The 19,223-nt window shown below is 42.2% G+C and overlaps 2 protein-coding genes and 1 long non-coding RNA gene across 8 annotated transcripts in view; 2 read left to right on the top strand and 1 right to left on the bottom strand.

The window, feature by feature from the left end:
- The window catches only part of LOC310667948, a 73,487-nt gene extending 59,711 nt beyond the window's left edge, over positions 1-13,776 (bottom strand). For 3 of the 5 annotated variants that reach the window (XR_014506464.1, XR_014506465.1, XR_014506466.1), the window contains exons 1-2: positions 13,656-13,776; positions 12,485-12,571 (exon numbers count right to left, since the gene is read on the bottom strand). This is a non-coding gene — a long non-coding RNA (uncharacterized lncRNA). The remainder of the gene's footprint in view (positions 1-12,484; positions 12,572-13,655) is intronic. The other 2 variants (XR_014506467.1, XR_014506468.1) reach the window with 1 other exon arrangement.
- LOC310667702 (olfactory receptor 10T2-like) lies at positions 904-10,223 on the top strand. The gene is made up of 3 exons (XM_083420561.1): positions 904-2,116; positions 8,350-9,513; positions 9,883-10,223. The coding sequence occupies exon 1, from the start codon at positions 977-979 to the stop codon at positions 1,919-1,921; it is 945 nt and encodes a 314-aa protein (XP_083276687.1). The 5' UTR covers positions 904-976; the 3' UTR covers positions 1,922-2,116; positions 8,350-9,513; positions 9,883-10,223.
- A 1,458-nt stretch (positions 13,777-15,234) lies between the features above and the next one.
- LOC310667678 (olfactory receptor 10T2-like) lies at positions 15,235-17,876 on the top strand. 2 transcript variants are annotated; one of them, XM_083420519.1, is made up of 2 exons: positions 15,235-15,307; positions 16,715-17,876. In XM_083420519.1, exon 2 carries the CDS (start codon positions 16,737-16,739, stop codon positions 17,679-17,681), a length of 945 nt encoding a protein of 314 aa, XP_083276645.1. In that variant the 5' UTR covers positions 15,235-15,307; positions 16,715-16,736; the 3' UTR covers positions 17,682-17,876. The 2 variants fall into 2 exon arrangements, with proteins under 2 accessions (XP_083276645.1, XP_083276644.1); XM_083420518.1 differs by lacking the exon at positions 15,235-15,307 and adding an exon at positions 15,797-16,499 and having other exon boundaries at positions 16,726-17,876.
- The last annotated feature ends 1,347 nt before the right edge of the window (positions 17,877-19,223 follow it).

Genomic DNA, 19,223 nt, shown 5'->3' with positions numbered 1-19,223 from the left:
ATTTCAAAGAACCTGACTCTTTTTTATCTTGGCCACAAGATTCATACTCAATGGCAGAGTTACTGTTTTTCATGCACAACGCTCCAGATCCAATATTTTCCTAAAGGAGTATGAGGTAGCTTAGCAGGACTTGTGAAGACTGCAACCTGAGATGCTGCAGAGGTGCTACAATTTGGAATAGACACTGACTGCATGACTGTTTAAAAGGCAGGTTAAGATAGGCATGCTCCTCAATAAAATATTCTAGTGGTGTTCAGAGTTATGCCTTGTGATGCTGTTAATTTTTCAATTGACGGGAATATTGTGAAGCCTCAAACTCTTCAGCTCACGTGCCTCTGTGCTCCTTCATCAGTTTGTGGGCTGTAGCTAGACATTCATTCACAGTGGAATTACATCAATTATAAGAATACAGAATTGTAATCAATGGTGATGAGCTATGCCAAGATGTTGTTTGATTGCTAAAATTTTAGTTCGATGAAAAATACAGTTTTGTAAACTGGCTCTATTGCCTCACAAAGTTGGGAGCAGACATTCCCAGGATTCCTTGAAAGGGAGATATCAGACATTCAACTCTGCAGTGTAGACGTGTTGGTAAAGTGAATGTCATAAAAGGTCTAAGGGGTGACACAATTATTTTGCTGGTTGCACAACTGTTGTGCTAGGTTCGGTCTACTGAGGCCGGTTCTACCATTGGGCAAATGGAGGCAGCCTTTTCTCAGGCAGCTGTATAGCGTGCTGTTTAAGGCACATCAAATGTTTGTTATTGGTATTGCATTTTTACTGTCACATTATGCATTTTGTGTTTTTATGTTGTGATAGTCAGCTGAAGGGCAATACATAAATTTAATAAAGAACAAAAAATAAATAATCATTTTATGAACAAGCCTGTCCCAAAGCATTTTTGTATAAAGCGTCAGCTGACGAGCACTGTTGAAATCGGTAACATCTTTAAAGTTCATTTTCAGATTCTACATCAATGGGAAGAAAAAATCAAACAATAGTGACAGAATTTATCCTTGTTGGGTTTTCCAATTTCCCAGACCTGCAGATTATGTTGTTTCTGGTGTTCTCTCTTATGTACCTGGTAACTTTGATGGGAAACATTATCATCATCACTACGATACGGCTTAACCGCAGCCTCCACATCCCCATGTACTTTTTCCTCTCCATCCTCTCATTCTCAGAAATCTGCTACTCACTTGTCATTATCCCCAATATGCTTGCAAATCTTCTAAGAGAGAAGAAGACCATTTCCTTCATTGGCTGTGTTACTCAGATGTTCCTTTTCCTCGGCTTTGGGTGTACAAATTGTATGCTTCTAGCAGTGATGGGGTATGACCGATATGTGTCCATATGCAAACCTTTACGTTATCAGATTCTGATGAATCAAAGACTCTGCACCAAACTGGTGGCTTGTTCAGCAACAACTGGATTTCTTTTTTCCACCTCAGAGACTATAATCATATTTACCTTGCCTTTCTGTGGACCAAATAAGCTTAAGCACTTCTTTTGTGATTTATCACCTTTGCTTGAATTAGCCTGTGGCCGAAACTACATCGGGGAAATTGTCATTACCATTATTTCTTTTTTGGTTGTAATTTGTTCATTCCTGTTCATCCTTCTCTCATACATTTCAATTGCAAACACTGTCTTGAAAATTCCCACAACGGCTGGGAAACGTAAAGCCTTTTCCACTTGTGCCTCCCATCTTATCGTGGTCGTAGTGCACTTTGGGTGTGCTTCCATTATCTACTTAAGGCCCAAATCTAGTTACACGCTAGATGAGACTACTTTTATTTCTGTCTCTTACACAATGGTGACTCCCTTGTTGAACCCCTTGGTGTACAGCCTGAGAAACAAAGATGTTCAAATAGCACTTAAGAAATCCCTTGGCAAAAGCTCCTGCACCCAAAGAATGTGAAAATTAAGCGTTATCCACTTTGAAGAGGAATTATGAAACCCAACAAATACTGTATCTGTTGTTTAATGGACAAAGAACACCTCAAATAGTATTGTAGCTTTTTCTCATCTTTTTAAAAATTCATTTGTATATGAAATATTCACTTGGAAAAATGTGGCCTTGCTTTAGCATTTACAAACAACTTTGATTTTCTCTGTAGTAAATCACTGGAAAATATTTTTTTTTTTTTATAAATTTTTTTATTGCGTTTCTTTCCATAATTTTATAGGTTTATAAACAAATAAAGTAGTTACAAGAAACAAATTTTCTCTTTTTTAACAACAAAAACAAAATAAAACTTGGACTTCCCCACCCCTTCCGATTCTGCGTTCTTTGCATTAACAATGTCAGCATTTTGTTACCTTATTTCATACCTTGTTGTAACTTTCGAATGTTATGTATCCTAATACAATATATTATATCTCAATTTCAATACCTTTAAAATAAACATAACATATTCAATTTAAATTGTCTCCTTTTCTCTTTTGTCACTAATTTTACCATTTACTTAATCATATTCGCAGAAGCTTAACGTTTCCTAATCATGCACTTTCTTAGGATTCATACAGCTTATAATATTTTTTCAGATAATCTTTAAATTTTCCCCAGTCCTCCTCAATTGTTTCTTTATCCAAATCTCGGATTCTGCCGGTCAGTTCAGCTATCTCCATGTAGTCCATCAACTGCGTCTGCCAGTCCTCCAGCGTGGGCAAATCTTGTGTCTTCCAACTCTTTGCAATGAGTATTCTTGCTGCTGTGCTAGCGTACATAAACAAAGTTCTATCTTTCTTTGACATTTTCTGGTCCACCATGCCCAACAGGAAGGCCTCTGGTTTCTTAGGAAAGGTATACCTAAATACCTTTTTCAATTCATTATAAATCATTTCCCAGAAGGCCTTCACTTTTGGGCAGGTCCACCAGAGATGGAAGAAAGTCCCCTCTGCTTCCTTACACTTCCAACATTTGTTGTCAGACAGGTGATGCATCTTGGCTAGCCTGACTGGGGTCATGTACCACCGGTATATCATTTTCATAATGTTTTCCTTCAAGGCACTAGATGCCGTGAATTTCATTCCGGTGTTCCATAACCTTTCCCAGTCTTCAAACATAATATTATGTCCAACATCCTGTGCCCATTTTATCATAGCAGATTTAACTGTCTCATCCTGTGTGTTCCACATAAGCAGCAAGTTATACATTCTAGATAAAATCTTGGTCTTTGGTTCTAACAATTCTGTCTCTAGTTTCGATTTCCCCTCCTGGAAACCAACCTTTTTATCCATTTTAAAAACCTCTTGAATTTGAGCATAATGTAACCAATCTCGCACCTTGTTTTTTAATTTGTCCTGGCTCTGCAACTTCCAACCGTCTCCAATTTTTTCAATTAATTCCCAATATTTCGGCCAATAGGCCTCCATATTGGGTCTTTTTCGAGCTTTGGCCTCCACCGGTGATAGCCACCTCGGTGTTTTACTCTCTAATAAGTCTTTATATTTCATCCAGACTGCAAAAATCGCTTTTCTGACAATATGGCTTTTAAACAATTTGTGAACTTTAACCTTGTCATACCATAGATATGCATGCCAACCAAATGCATTATCAAAACCTTCCAGATCTAGGACGTCGGTGTTTTCTAGCAAAAACCAATCTTTCAGCCAGCAGAAGGCTGCAGCTTCATAGTACAACCTCAAATCCGGCAGGGCAAACCCCCCTCTTTCTTTTGAATCAGTTAATATTTTATACTTTATTCGGGGCTTTTTGCCCTGCCAGACAAACTTAGATATATCCTTCTGCCATTTTCCAAAACATTCCTCTCTGTCCACGATCTGTAGGGTTTGAAACAAGAATAACATTTTCGGCAATACATTCATTTTAATTGCTGCAATCCTTCCCAACAAGGAAAGTTTCAATCTTGACCAAATTTCTAAATCCTTCTTTACTTCCAACCAGCATTTTTCATAATTGTCCTTAAATAAATTCAAATTTTTGGAAGACAAATAGATCCCTAGGTATTTCACTTTCTTTACCACATTTAATTCTGTTTCTCTCTGAAACCCCTCTGTTTCTGTAAGTGTCAAATTCTTGGTCAAAACCTTGGTTTTTTGTTTGTTCAACTTAAACCCCGCCACCTGACCAAACTCAGATATAAGTTCAAGAACTCTTTTTGTACTGGATTCTGGCTCCTGCAATGTCAAAACTAGGTCATCTGCAAAAGCTTTAAGTTTATATTGTTTCACTCCGACCTCTATCCCTTGTACCAGCCGGTCCTCCCTTATCATGTTCAATAGCACCTCCAGGACTGAAATGAATAAAAGAGGGGATAGAGGGCACCCTTGTCGTGTCCCTTTTTCAATTTTGAACTCCTCCGTCACCACATTGTTCACTATTAATTTGGCCTTTTGCTCTGAATAAATTGCTCGTAACCCATTTTCAAACCCCCGCCCCACTCCCATCCCTTCCAAGTTTTTCTTCATGAACATCCAAGATATATTGTCAAATGCTTTCTCCGCATCAACAAAAATTAACACCGCCCTTGTGTTCCTGTTAGTTTGTAAAAGTTCCAAAATATCGATGATGTTTCTGGTATTCTCATATAAATGTCTACCAGGGAGAAAGCCTGCTTGGTCTTTGTGAATTACTTCAATTAAAACTTTTTTAAGTCTACTTGCCAAAATGTCTGCAAATATTTTGTAATCCACATTCAGGAGTGAGATGGGGCGGTAGTTCTTGAGTTGAGTCTTTTCAGATTCTATCTTAGGTATCAATGTGATGAACGCTTCTTTCCACGTTTCTGGTGCCCTCTTCCCATCCATGATCTGGTTGCATACCTCCAACAAGGGTTGTGTTAAATAGTCTTTCAAAGTCTTGTAGTATTTGGAGGTAAGCCCATCCGGGCCTGGAGATTTGCCTAGTTGCATGTTCTGAATGGCACTTTCAATTTCCTGGGTGGTTATTGTAGAGTTCAAGATTGATCTTTTATCTTGAGTTATTTTTGATAGTCCATTTGTCTTTAAAAAATGATCTATCTCTGATTCTTTCTGAGGCCCCTGTACATAAAGTTCTTTAAAATATCTGTGGAAGCACTTCCTAATTTCCTCTGGTTTCTGCACCGTTCTTCCTTCAATCTCTAGATTTGTAACTGTATTCAACTTTTGTCTTTTTTTCAGCTGCCAAGCTAGCAGCTTTCCACATTTATTTGCTGATTCAAAGGATCTTTGCTTCATCTGTTTTATTTTCCATTCAATCTCCTGATTAATCAATTTTGAATATTCTACTTGATGGAATTTAATTTCTCTCAACAGATCCTTTGACTTTGGTTTAGTTCTCAATTTTTTCTCTCCTTGATGTATTTTCTCCAGTATTTTATCTTTCTTTCCATTCCAGAGCTTCTTCTTAATTGTATTCTGTTGTATCAGAAACCCCCTCATGACAGCTTTGCTTGCGTCCCAGATCGTTCTTTTTTCTACTGTAGTATTCAAATTTATCTCAAAATAGTCCTTTAATGTTTTTTGGGCCTTTTTCACAATCTCTTGATCTCTTAAAAGAGTGTCATTCATTCTCCATCTGAAGGAACCGGTTTGAGTAAGTCTGAGATCTAATTTCAGAGCGTTGTGGTCGGAGCATGTTTTTGGGCAGATTTCCACCTTTTTAGTCTTGGGTGCCAGCCCCCTGGAGGTCCAGATTTGGTCGATCCTTGACCAGGACAGGTGGGCCTCAGAGAAGAAAGTTCCTTCTTTACCTAGGGGGTTCTTTGTCCTCCATATATCAATCAAATCCAGATTGTCAGTCATTTCAAAAAAAGTTTTAGGCAGTCTGCCGTCTGATGTTAGATTTTGGTTATAAGACTTATCCATATGTGTAGACACCACTCCATTCATGTCTCCCATCATTATGATGTTAGCATAGTCCAGATAGTCCAGCAGCGTCTCATGCAGCTTCTTGAAAAATTCTGATTTCCCGTCGTTTGGAGCATAAATTCCTAGTATCAATATTTTTTCTCCTTGGGTCTGGATTTCAATTGCCAGAATTCTTCCATATTCATCTTTGAATAAAAATTTAGGTATCAGGCTCTCCTTAGCATAAATCACCACTCCTCTTTTCTTTACCTTGTCTGAGGAAATAAACTCTTGGCCTAGTCTTTTGTTGACCAAAACTTTCCTGTGGAGCCTGGTCACATGGGTTTCTTGTAAACAAATAATATCCAATTGTTCTTTCTTCAATATATGAAACAGTTTCCTTCTTTTCTCCGGGGAATTTCCGCCATTTATATTCCAACTGAGTAGCTGCAGAGACATCCTGAACTATTCTGTTACACCTAGAGCGGTGTATCTTCTTTTTCCTCTAATTCCGAGGGTTTAGGCGTCCCTCCGCCTGCTGGCAGAGTGGGTCCTGGTTTAAGTATAGGCCAAAGGGCTGCTGCTTCTTTTTGGAGATCTTCTCCGTGGTCGTGCTGGAACTTTTGTAGATCCTCTGGTAATCTTATTTTAACCTTCTTCTGTTTGTAAGTAAATGATAGTCCTTGTGGGAACTCCCACCTATAAGGGATTGAGTTAAATCTCAACAACTTAGCCAATTCTGAATAGGTGGCTCTCAGATCCAATAGCTGTTTAGGAATATCTCGGTAGATTTCCACCCTTTTCTCTTGTATCTCAATTGAGTTTTTGAAGTGTAGGCCTAATATTTTGTCTCTCTCCTCTCTTGATCTCAAAGCTATTAGACAGTCTCTAGATCTATCTTTTCTTACCTATCTTCCCAGTCGAAAAGCCGATACTATTTTAAAATCACTTTCTTCTTTTAAGCCCCAGAACTTTGAAAATTCTGTTGTCAAAAATCCAATCAAATCTTCTTGTTCGATTTCTGGGACCGCCCTAAGCCTAAGATTAGTCTCCCGGTTTTTCAGTTCCACCAAAGAGAGATAGGTTTGTTGGTCCCCTATCTGTTTATGCAGAGGCTTGACTTCTGCTTTAACTTCCTCAACCTCTTTTTTAGCTGATGTTGCAATTTCAACGGCTTCCCCTGCCAATTTACGGTTCTCTTCCGTTGCTCCTTGCAATTTTTCAATTGCTTGGGTGTGTTGGGAAACCTGATCTGTCAATTTCTGGATCGAGGATGTAGCTTGGTCAATTTTTGTTGATTGGTTATCAATTTTTTGATTTAATGTTGACAATTGTTCCAAAACTTGTTTCAGTGCTGCCTCTGCTCCTCCTGATGCCATATCTTCCTCTTCAGATTTTTCAGGCTTTTCACTTTCTACTTTTTGTGTTGCAAGCACAGCAGGCACTGATAGTCTACGTCCCTGAGTTAAAGTTGTTTGCAAAAGCTGTGCCTGCTTTTTTGCTTTTTCTTTTTCCTTAGCTTCCTTAGCTTTGGCTGCTCTTGTCTTTCCTGTACCACTCATCAGTCAATGTTCAAGGTCAGATGTTGTAATCCCATGGGAAAGACAAGTCCAAATTTATAAACAGTCTGGAGAAAGAAAGTAAGCAAAAAAACTTTTCCCAGGCCTTTGTTATCCCATGTCCTCTAGGGGGAGTGCCACCAAAAGTTAGTAAGAAGAAGGTAACTTTTCCGCCATTAAAGTTTCCGTTTTCAAAAACAATTTTAAAAGCAAGTTAGTTCCAAAACACTAAGAAAAAAGTCCTGCAGAGCACTTTAAAACGTTTAACAATGTTCCAGCAAGGTGCCTGCAATTGTATCCACTCAAACTAAGTAAGCCCAAAAGTTGCACTTCAGTTACAAAAGTATCTGGAAGTTTGTAACAGTTCCGCAGTCAAGCAACTTCACCCGGCCACCCGAAGATTTGGGGTTAGAGTCTTCCCTCGCCCCATGGGGGACCGCTCCAAGTCCAATTTAAACTGTATTTTTTCTTCCTTTAAGAATAGAATTTCAAGTGTGCACGAAAGTCCCACTTTAAAGCCTTAAAGCTTCCCTGTTCACAGCGCTTTCCGCTCTTTAAACAGTCTGCTTTGATCTTATAAGCAGTGCCGGAAGACGGACTTCCTCTTTCTCGTCTCCCGGTTTCAGCCAAATTTCTTCAAGTTATTGTAACAAATCTTAAGTCCTTACTCACGGGTTTGCTGTTTCAGAGTAGTATTTTTTGGAAGAAAGGTCAGCGCTCATCCGTGACAGCCGCGCGGCTTCGCCTCCGCAGAAAGAGCGATGAACTCACAGCACCGCTCCCCCTCCTTCACTCCGGAGCCCCTTACGGGGTCCCTTCCGCGAATTTGGGGTCGCTCCAGGTGCCCGCCGAGTCCCACGGCCACGGACTCTCTCTGTCCGTGGTTTTTCTTGATGGGTTGCCGCTGCGCCGTAGCGAAACAACCCTTTTCTGCGGTGCCCCTCTTCAGAGCTCGAAGAGGTCCGCCATCACGGTTTCGCGCCGCCTCCGGAAGTCCGTAAATCACTGGAAAATAAATTGGGTTGTGGGAATTTTCTCATAAATGAACCTGTAATCATTCAGCTCTGCAACAAAGGAAACATTTCTAAAGATGACTGTTGTTTTCTCCCAAATCTTAGCCCTCATTTTCACTACCAAACATTCAGGCAGAACTATTTCAAGTTCATATAGTGCTGAGACTGAAGTGTCAAAATTGTTCTTGTTGAATGGCTGGTACCCGTATATTTCGGTTGGGTTCCATTTCTGCCTATCTTTGTGGAGGTAGCTTTTTCTGCCCTTCCTTGTCCCCAGTAATTGCTATTTTTAAAGAGGGGATCATATCTGTTGCTTTTTCAAAGGTTGGAATTTATGTAACCAAACACACTTGATTTCTGCTCTTTTGCCTTCATGTGGTTTTTTTCTGACATTTGCTTTCTGTAACATGTTGGCAAGGACGTAACAATATATTGTATACAAAATAGAGCATTGTAATTTCTCAATATGCATTTATTTAGCATTCATGTTCATATAATTTAAACCTCACACTTTCAGAACCATGCCCAAAGAAAGGCTATACCAATGGTGGCGAACCCATTGCACCCCATGCGAGGGAGGGGGGTGGGCAGTTCAGCTTAGGCGCACTTTGCTGCCTTCAGGTGGTGCAGGCGCTCTCAGGTGCAGCTTTTGGGCTGCCTCCACCTTCCCCAACCTCAGCAACTATTAGCCTGGCTGCCTTCAGGTTGCAGAGGATCTGATGCAGAGGTGGGAGCTCGTTAAACGACTCCCTTGAGGGGAGTGCAGCCACAAACCCCTCAATGGAAAGTGTGATGGAGCCTGCACCTCCCCAGCTGAGCAGCCCCGATCCAGCTCCTGTTCCCGTGCAAGCAGCAACGCTCCTTAGCAGAGCAGCCTGATCCCACTTGCACTTGCCTGCAAGCAGGAGCAGGCTGGAGTGGGTGTGGCACCAACATCCCTTGCCTGCTCGCTTGCCGCCCTGGCCCAGCCTTCCCTCACTCAGCACCGGGGCTGCAGGAGTTGGAGGGGGTAGTTGCTGTTGTGGCGGCGGTGGCGGAGGGACCCAGCGCTGGAGGGTGGCAGAGGCCTACTTGCTTGCTGCCCAGCCCGCCTTCCCTCACTCTCATAACAGAAGTGTGGCACTCAAAGTGGAAGTTATACAGTGGTGCCCCGCAAGACGAATGCCTCGCAAGACGGAAAACCCGCAAGACGAAAGGGTTTTCCGTTTTCAGAGGCGCTTCACAGGACGAATTTCTCTATGGGCTTGCTTCGGAAGACGAAAATGTCTTGCGATTCTTGAGGTTTTTTCCTGCTCCCCAACCCCTTTTTCTAAAGCGCTAAGCTGCTAATAGCCTTTTAGCAGCTAATCCACTAATCCCTTAAGCCTTTAATAGCCGTTAATAGCCCTTAAACTGCTAATAGCGCTAATAGCGCTAATCCGCTAATGGGCTTGCTTCGCAAGACGAAAAAACCGCAAGACGAAGAGACTCGCGTAACGGATTCTTTTCGTCTTGCGAGGCACCACTGTACTCAGAACAGAGCATGTTCCGCTTCCGAAAAAGGTTAGAAAACCAGAACACTCATTTCCGGGTTTGAGGTGTTCGGGTTCCAAGTAGTTTGAGAACTAAGCTGTTCGAAAGCTGAGGCACCACTGTATTGCTCCACTCTCTCTCTCCACACAGATGCGCCACCCTTCCCTTCTAAACTAAAACCTCAGTATTCAGGTTAAATTGCCGTGTTGGCACTTTGCGATAAATAAGTGTGTTTGGGGTTGCAGTTTGGGCACCCGGACTCTAAAAGGTTCACCATCACTGCCATATGGAATTGAACTTCTGCATGCAGAGCATGTGCTCCACCAAAGAGTTATGACCCAGAGCTACAGGGTGAGGGCGGCTAGCCAGGTTTTTTTGCCCTGGGTGAGGCCTCCAGGGGAGCGCCATTAAGACTCCCAACATATTTGTATGTGTGCGCGCAAATGTTCATGGGAAGGTGCCAAACTGGGTCTTTGACCCAGGAGAAATAAAGCCTAGTTTCTCCCATGCTTAAACATAAAGTAAGATTCCAGTCCTCACAGTCCCAAAGGGTTGATTTAAATGAGAACACAGGATGCTGTCTTCTACTGACTCAACCACATTGGCTCATCTAGCTCAGTATGGTCAACACTGACTGTCACGGTCTGGTTTACAGGCGGTCAAAGGATGTCGGGGCCAGGGGCAAGATGGCGGTGTGGGAGCAGGAACGGGAGTCCGGAAGCCAGGAGTCAGGAAGCCAAGGGTCTGAGGATCAGAGAGCTGGGAGTCCAGAAGCCAAGGCTCCGAGGGTCAGGAAACCAGGAGTCAAGGAGCCAAGGGTCTGAGGATCAGGAAGCAAGGAGTCAAGAAGCCAAATGTAGCAAGGCAGGAAGCATGTTGCTGTGGCAAAGAGCCAAAGGGAAATGCTGACCTTATATCCCTTCCCGGCTCTTGCCACCAGGTGCTGTGAGTTACCAATAGGCCTCACCTGCGCGGACCTGCCTTGCCTCTTCAGAACAAACTTAGGAAAGTCCCAGTCCTGCGAAGCCCTACCGGTCACAGGGCCTGGCTCCTGCAGGCACTCCTGACACTGACTGGCAGAAGCAGTTCTCTAGAGGGATTCTATCAGGGGGCAGCCCCGCCTGCAGATCCTATTGGGGATTTCACATGCAAAAACACATGCTCTACAACTGAGCAATGGTCCTTTGCCAACCTGGACAGCAGTATGCAGCTGGTGGTTCTGGTTACCAGTGCAACATGCAAACATGCATACCTCGTTCATCTAGGGAATTCTCTTCTTCCTTGAAGACATTACAGCACCCCTCAGGGACAGGAAGCCCCACTCCCTTTATGCTCCCATGGCCCTGCATCAGAATGCTAGAGAGGTCCCACTTTACAAACTATTCTGGTCTTGGCTGGAGGGAAATTCACTCATGGCCATTTTTGAGAATTCAAAAGTTGCAGTCTACACTTACAAGGGCAAAGAACCAACTTCCCAGCAAATAACTCACCAGGTGCTCCCCCATCCTTCTGAAGGTATGAGCCACAGAATGACCCTGTTCCCTGTGAATGGCTTCCTGATGGTGGACCTTCCATGGAGACATGATGAAGTGTCATCACGACCAATAGTGTCTTTCCACTTCTGCAAGCTCAGGTCCGCGAAATCGAAGAGGTTGTCCTGCAGCAAGGAGGGGTCTGCCTTGGACCACAGATCCAGGGACTTGGTTCTTATGCAGAGGAGAGGACAAGCTGAGGTGTCATAAAAGAGTCTGTGCTAAACATCTCTAGCCTCCTAAATTGATTATAGGCCTCTATTGGGGTTCAGCTTTTTAGCAGGGGAAGGAAGGAGATATGTATTTCCCTCATTACACATTGCCAGTGGATAAACACTTTGAGGATTTTGTGTATTTTACTGTCTGCTTTTATGGCATCTTGGCCTTTTAAATCTTTACAAGTTGTTTTGAAACTCTCTAGTAAAAATCAATTCATAAATTCAATTAATATCAATAATTATAAATCAATGGGGCTCAAGGGAGTGCTATTATACATGAGGTTTTAAAAATCTATCTTTCAGTCCCTCTGGGGTGCTTCCATGAGCTCAACCAGCAGTGGACATGGTGGATGTGAAAAAGAGATAAAAACAAATAAATGAGAATAAGCTCTCCAAATCCAGGGCTGCCTCCTCCTCCATTTTCCTTGCAGATGGTGCCCATCAGCCACATATTTTGAGGAGATTTTGGCATCTCTCTGTTGGAAAGCCTCTCTTACCTATGTGTCAAGTCACCACATTTTTTTAAACAGACAAAGGTTGCAGCCGGTTACATCTCTTTGCACACAGTGACACAATTTTTCATTTTGAGTGCAGAACTGATCCTCCCAAAAAGGTCCTTTGCTCCACTTTCCACACTAGACAGTAAGTAGCTAGCTAGTTACCCAGTGTTATGATGCTAAATCGACCCCTATGGTTGTAATTTCATGGGCAGTCATTTAATTTTATCCTGATTCTAATTTTTAAGCTGTATTTTAATCAATTGTTTGTGTTTTAATGTATTTGATGTTCAATGTTAGCTGCCCTGAGCCCGATCTAGGCCGGGAAGGGCGGGGTATAAATAAAAATTTACTTACTGGACTCCGAAGAAGACAGATGTCTCCGATGTAAACTGATCCAAAAAAAGACAGTTCTCTAAAGCAGCAAGACATCTCTGGTGTCAACTGAAGAAGACAGTTGAATGAGCTTTTAAGATCCTTTCAAACAACTCACCTGGTTTCCTGGGAAGCAAAACATTCTGCAGCCCATTGTGAAGTCAGATCTTGGCAAAGGCCTCACCCTATGGACTGTGGGCTCTCTCTGTCTCTCTCTCCATTTCAAGCCCATGTCAACACTTGGTATCTTCATCCAGCTTCCAAGCACCTGCCCTGCCCCTTAATTTACTCCTCACCTGAAGGGCCAGGGCAGCTGGAAAAGAAAATATTGCCCCTCATTTAACAAATATTGAACTGAAACTTTATAAAAGGAAATGAAATGCAAATTCATCTGGAAAAAGTGGTCTAAAGCATAAAGGGAATTTAAGATTCTCAATCTCCTTGGCAAGAAGCAGAACTCTTTCTTTCAGACAAATTATTCTCTGGCAATCACCACAAATAGAAAAGGCTTCACAATTGTACAGTTGCACTGGCGCTATCACAATATGTTTTTAGGCACCACGCTGCCAGATGGTTTGCCCCACCCCCGCATTTGGTGCTGGTTCTTCTTCCATCACCCCTGCTTCTGCATGAAGAGCATGTGCTCCACCGAAGAGATATGACCCTTCCCTTCCAGAGCTAAATCACCCTGTTTTATGTGTCTAGATCCCAACTGCCCCCCACTACTCCATGACATCTGACACCCTGGATCTGCTGTCTAGGGCTGATAGGAGTTGGGAGTTGAGAAACCAATTCAAGATGCTGGAAATGCACCTGAGGGAAGGAGTACTTAAGGGTGCAGGTGTGAGCCCTGCAGAGGTGGAGTGTGTATTTTAGGGCTGAGTGAAAAATGAGCTCCTAGAAATTCCTATTTGTGGGTGGTAGAATTGGGGGAGGGGGGAGAGCATTTTACTGATTTGGGGGGAACGGGGAGGTGGTAATTCTCCTGCCATTTGGATGGAGACAAACCCAAAAAACTCAGAAAATTAACCAGAACACTCCCTGTGAGCATCGGATTTATGAAGGTCGAATAACCAAGGAGCATCTTTAAAAACTGCCGATGGGGGTGGGGGGAGAACAAGGCTTCAGAATGTCTCCCCTCTTCCCCGCTTACCTTACCTTCTGTGGCAGTAGGGGAGGCAGAAGACCATTCTCTGGGCTTTCAATTGAGCCAAAGATAGTTGTCCGAAGGAGACAGATGTTTCCGATGTCAACTGATCCAAAAAAGACAGTTCTCTGAAGCAGACAGACATCTGCAGTGTCAACTGATCTGAAGGAGACAGTTGAATGAGCTTTTAACTGATCTCAGGATTCTTTCAAACAACTCACTTGGTTTCCTGGGAAACAAAACATTCTGCAGCCCATTGTGAAGTCAGCTCTTGGCCAAGGCCTTGCCCAATGGACTGGGGGCTCTCTCTCTCCATCTCAGGCCCATGTCAACACTTGGTATCCTCATCCAACTTCCATGCACCTGCCCTGCCCCTTAATTTACCCCTCACCAGGAGGACCAGGGCATCTGGATCTGGGCTTCCCTTATAGTTTTCCCCAAACACCCCCTGCCTCGCATCCCTATGGGAATCGAAGAAAAAAAAATGGGCCCTGACTGTGATCCGGTTTCCAACACCTCATAAAAACTCATCTGTCTCCCCAAGGTGTTGGCTGGCCGGCTCTTCCTCATTTAGTCATTGTGTATTATCTGTTCCAGTGGTTTGAAAGTTCTTGCCTTTTCATTTTAGGGTGGGGACTTCTCTCTCCACCTGGCTAACTCACCACCTCTAGGCAGCTTTCAAAAAGCACATTTGTACTCTCAGGGGATCTTCCTTGGTGCTTTATTTTCACTTGAACACCCCACCTTTCCTCCAAGGAACTCAAGGTGGTATACATGATGTGCTATCCCTGTCCAAATTATCCTGGCAATAACCCTCTGAGGTAAGCTAGGCTGCCTCCAAGACTGGAAGGAGTATGAGGCTATGGTGGCTTTGAATGATGCCCCCCACACCCTGGGGTGGGGAATGAGAGCTGGGGATTTCACCCTGAGGGAGCCCCAACCCCACCATTCAAAATGGTGTCACAGAACTTTAAATGTGTAGCATGGATACAGCCAAAGTTTAACAATACAAAAGTAAGACAAGCAGAAACAGAGGTTACCTCAGACCCAGATAAACGACACCACAAACCAACTTATGATGCTGAATCCCCCTTGAAAAGGAAATATAGCCCCTTATTTAACTAATATTAAACTGAAATGTTAAAAAAAGGAACGAATCTGAAAAAAGTGATCTAAAACAAAAAATGGATAAAAGCATAAGAGGAACTTAAGATTCTCAATCTCCCTGGCAAGATGCAGAACTCTTTCACAGACAAATTTACCACACATAGAATAGGCTTCACAGTTGTATAGTTGCACTGGGACTACCATCATATATTTTTAGGCACCAGGCAATAAGGTTTCTTCTATAACCAGGCCTTTGGCCTTTAACTCTCTCTGCCCCCTGCCTGCTCCCCAACACACATACACAGAGAGATTCAGAGCAGAAGACATTACCCTCTCTCCCTCTTTCTTGCAGTGCCCTGCCTGCATTTCCAAGAAAAGGGCTGAAGGAAGAGGTGACATGTTTCTGGGTCCACAAGCGGGCACCAAGAACGAGGAGGAATTTTTATAAAAGGAGTTTTATTTTCTCAAGTGAGGCTCACCTGGTGCTTTCATTATACTACCTATAGGTACCAAGCAAAAACATTCCTTGTCAACTGAGGCCTTGGGCTGAAGTAACATCTTATATTCTTTTAAATGTGTTTGTGGGAGAGGGGGGTGGTTTTTGTTTGTTTATGTTTCTCTTCTGTATTTTGCGTTTCTATCTTGCATTTTTATGCCCTGAGATTTTCAGATGAGGGGGAAATCAATCAATTAAATTTCAGAGAAGCCTCTGAGATCCTTCACGTGAAATGAAAACGACAGCCCCAAGGAACTGTGCAGGTCCCTCAACTTCCCATTATTGCTCCACCCCCGCTGAAAAAAAGTTATCAAATGCGGATAAATATGAGATAATTAAAATAAAACACTTAATATTTGTTATGTACTGAAGTTCTCACCCTGGGCCAGCAGGGGGATACTGTAGATAGTTCAGGTCCACATATGCAAATAAGGGATCGAAAGTGACGTTCAGTGATTGGATAGTTACAGAAAGTGGTTACTGTGACGCTATATATAAGCAGGCTGGTTGAACCCTTCAGTTCAGTTCTGTTCCAGCTTACAAATAAAGAGCTGCTTTGGAGAAATCGCTGCGTCGTCTGCTATGTCTACCCACTATTCAACACTGTTCATAACTGAAGCAGACAGACTCTCACATATTACAGAGAGCACAAAAGAGAAACTGTCTACTAAGTCACATGTCAGGGTGACTCAACAGTTAGCAGTTAGGCCTGAATAACTTTAGTAGGCCCAAATGGCTGTGCAGTCCCAGCACTTCCCAGCCTGCTTTGCTGCTTCTGCTCTCATGTGTCTTTGTCACATGACATGTATCTCCATACACACTGCCCACACTTGTATCCGGAGAAGGTCACTTTGATGCAGTTAACCCAGCTGTTTTATTTATTAAACAATATTCGCAAACCACTTAATCAGAAAGACCGGAACAAACTGTAATATTAATCATGATAAAATAAAAATTGAAAATCAAGTAGACATACTAAAATGTATCGATATAGATTAAGTCAACAGTTTTAGGGGGGGAAATACACCCAATAAAATTACATGTATTTTTACATTACTTGTAGATTTTAACAACTCCCACTGATAATAAGATGGTTGATTATTTTACGTTTTGAAACACCGTGGAGAGAATATCAGGTGGGATTTCTAAGTGTTTACATCGTTCCATGCTAAATAAAAACATCATAAAAAGGATATTGTGGCAAATTGCTGTCACTTGGAAGAGCTCAACATCCAACCTGCTTCCTTGTAAGTTATTATTATTATTGCATTTTTACAGTCACGTTATGCATTTTGTGTTTTTATGTTGTAAACTGGCTTGTGATATTCACTTGAAGGGCAGTACGTAAATTTACTAAATAACAAAAAATAAAAAATAATTTTGTGAACAAGCATTTCCCCCCAGTATTTTTGTATAAAACATCAGCTGATGAGCACTGTGGCAATCTGTAACGCTTTTAAAGTTTATTTTCAGATGCTGCATCAATGGGAAGAGAGAATCAAACAGTGGTGACAGAATTTATCCTTGCTGGATTTTCCAATTTCCCAGACCTGCAGATTCCCTTGTTTCTGGTGTTCTCTCTAATTTACCTGGTTACTTTGATGGCAAATATAATCATCATCACTGCGATACGGCTTGACCGCAGCCTCCACATCCCCATGTACTTCTTCCTCTCCATCCTTTCCTTCTCAGAAATCTGCTATTCACTTGTCATTATCCCCAATATGCTTGCAAATCTTCTAAGAGAAAAGAAGACCATTTCCTTCATTGGCTGTGCTACTCAGATGTGCATTTTCCTGGGCTTTGGGTGCACAAATTGTATGCTTCTAGCAGTGATGGGGTATGACCGATATGTCTCCATATGCAAACCTTTACGTTATCAGATTCTGATGAATCAAAGTCTCTGCACCAAACTGGTGGCTTGTTCAGCAACAACTGGATTTCTTTTTTCTACCTCAGAGACTATAATCATATTTACTTTGCCTTTCTGTGGACCAAATAAACTTAAGCACTTCTTTTGCGATTTAGCACCTTTGCTTGAATTAGCCTGTGGCCGAAACTACATAGGAGAAATTGTCATTTTCATTATTTGTATTTTGGTTGTATTTTGCTCATTCCTGTTCATCCTTCTCTCATACTTTTTAATTGTTAACACTGTCTTGAAAATCCCCACAACGGCTGGGAAACAAAAAGCCTTTTCCACTTGTGCCTCCCATCTTATCGTGGTCGTGGTGCACTTTGGTTGTGCTTCTATTATCTATTTAAGGCCCAAATCCAGATACACGCTAGATGAGGACACTTTTATTTCTGTCTCTTACACAATGGTGACTCCCTTGTTGAACCCTTTAGTGTACAGCCTGAGAAACAAAGATGTTCAAATAGCGCTTAAGAAATCGCTTGGCAAAAGCTCCTGCACCCAAAGAATCTGAAAATCCAGAGGGAAATAGTTGTCACCTTGGAATCATGAAACACAACAAATTTTCTATAACTCTCTGGACAAAGAATATCTCTGATAGTTCTGCGGCTGTTCCTTATCTTTCTACTCATCTGGATATAGAATATTCATTTGGAAAATGGTGGGCTTGATTTAGTAGTTACAACTCTGATTTTCTGTTTAGTAAAATGCTGGAAAAGCCCCTGCTGCACCCAACAAATCTGAGAAGTTTTCACCTTGAAGAGGAATCATCAAACACAACAAATTCTGTATAACATTCTGGAGAAAGCTCCAGTACTGCAGCATTATCTTTCCACTCCATCTAGATATGGAATATTCATTTGGAAAATGGTGGGCTTGATTTAGTAGTTATAACTTTGATTATCTGTTTAGTAAAATGCTGGAAAGGCGCGGGTGGCACTGTGGTCCTTTTGAGTGCATCTGAGCAACGGAGTGAGCTCTCCTTGCTCAGTCCCAGCTCCTGCCAACCTAGCAGTTTGAAAGCACGTCAAAGTGCAAGTAGATTAATAGGTACCGCTCCGGCGGGAAGGTAAACGGTGTTTCCGTGTGCTGCTCTGGTTCGCCAGAAGTGGCTTAGTCAATCTGGCCACATGACCCAGAAGCTGTACGCCGGCTCCCTCGGCCAATAAAGCGAGATGAGCGCCGCAACCCCAGAGTTGTCCGCGACTGGACCTAATGGTCAGGGATGCCTTTACCTTTACCTTTTAAAATGCTGGGAAATATATTGGTTTGAAAGGGGATTGTCTCATAAAGGAAGCTCTAGAACAAAAGACATGTTTCAAAAGATCACTCTTGTTTCTTCCCAAATCTTAACCCCAATTTCCTGACTAAACATTCATGCAGAGTCATTAAGTGCTGAAACTTAACCAAGGCATCAAGATTGTTCTTTGTGTTGAAAAATCTTCTTGATGTCAGTGAGATAAGTCACTATGCAACGTTTAGAATACATCTGAAGGCAGTCTTGTTTCAGGAAGTTTTTTTAATGTTTAATGTTTTATTATGTTTTATATAATGTTTTAATGTTTTATTGTATGCTGGAAGCCACCCTATCTGGCTGGGGCAACCCAGCCAGATAGGCAGGGTACAAATAATAAAATCATCATCATCATCATCATCATCATGTACTGTATATTTGGGCTGGGGGCAGTTGGGTATGCTGGAAAAACTCAACTTTGCTGCTTATCTTTGTGGAGGTGGCTTCTTCTGCTATTGCTTCTACCCAGTAAAGACTATTTTTAAACAGGGAATCATGTGAAAACATGTCTGTTGTTTTTCAGAAATTTGAATTGATGTGGAATGGACCTAATTTCTGCTCTTTGGCTTTCTCAAAGAACAATTAATATGGCATATGTTCCTTTTCCTTAATTCTCACATCTCATTAGGTTGAATTCAGTGAGGAGACCTTCGGAGCAAACAAATACAGTGGTACCTCAGGTTACATTCGCTTTAGGTTACAGACGCTTCAGGTTACAGACTCCACTAACCCAGAAATAGTACCTCGGGTTAAGAACTTTGC

The sequence above is a fragment of the Podarcis tiliguerta genome, assembly GCF_965153285.1.
Source record: "Podarcis tiliguerta genome assembly, chromosome: 17".
In the NCBI taxonomy this organism is placed as follows: Eukaryota; Metazoa; Chordata; class Lepidosauria; order Squamata; family Lacertidae; genus Podarcis; species Podarcis tiliguerta.
Note: the sequence above shows the minus strand (reverse complement) of the source record. Positions and strands in the feature narration are given on the sequence as shown.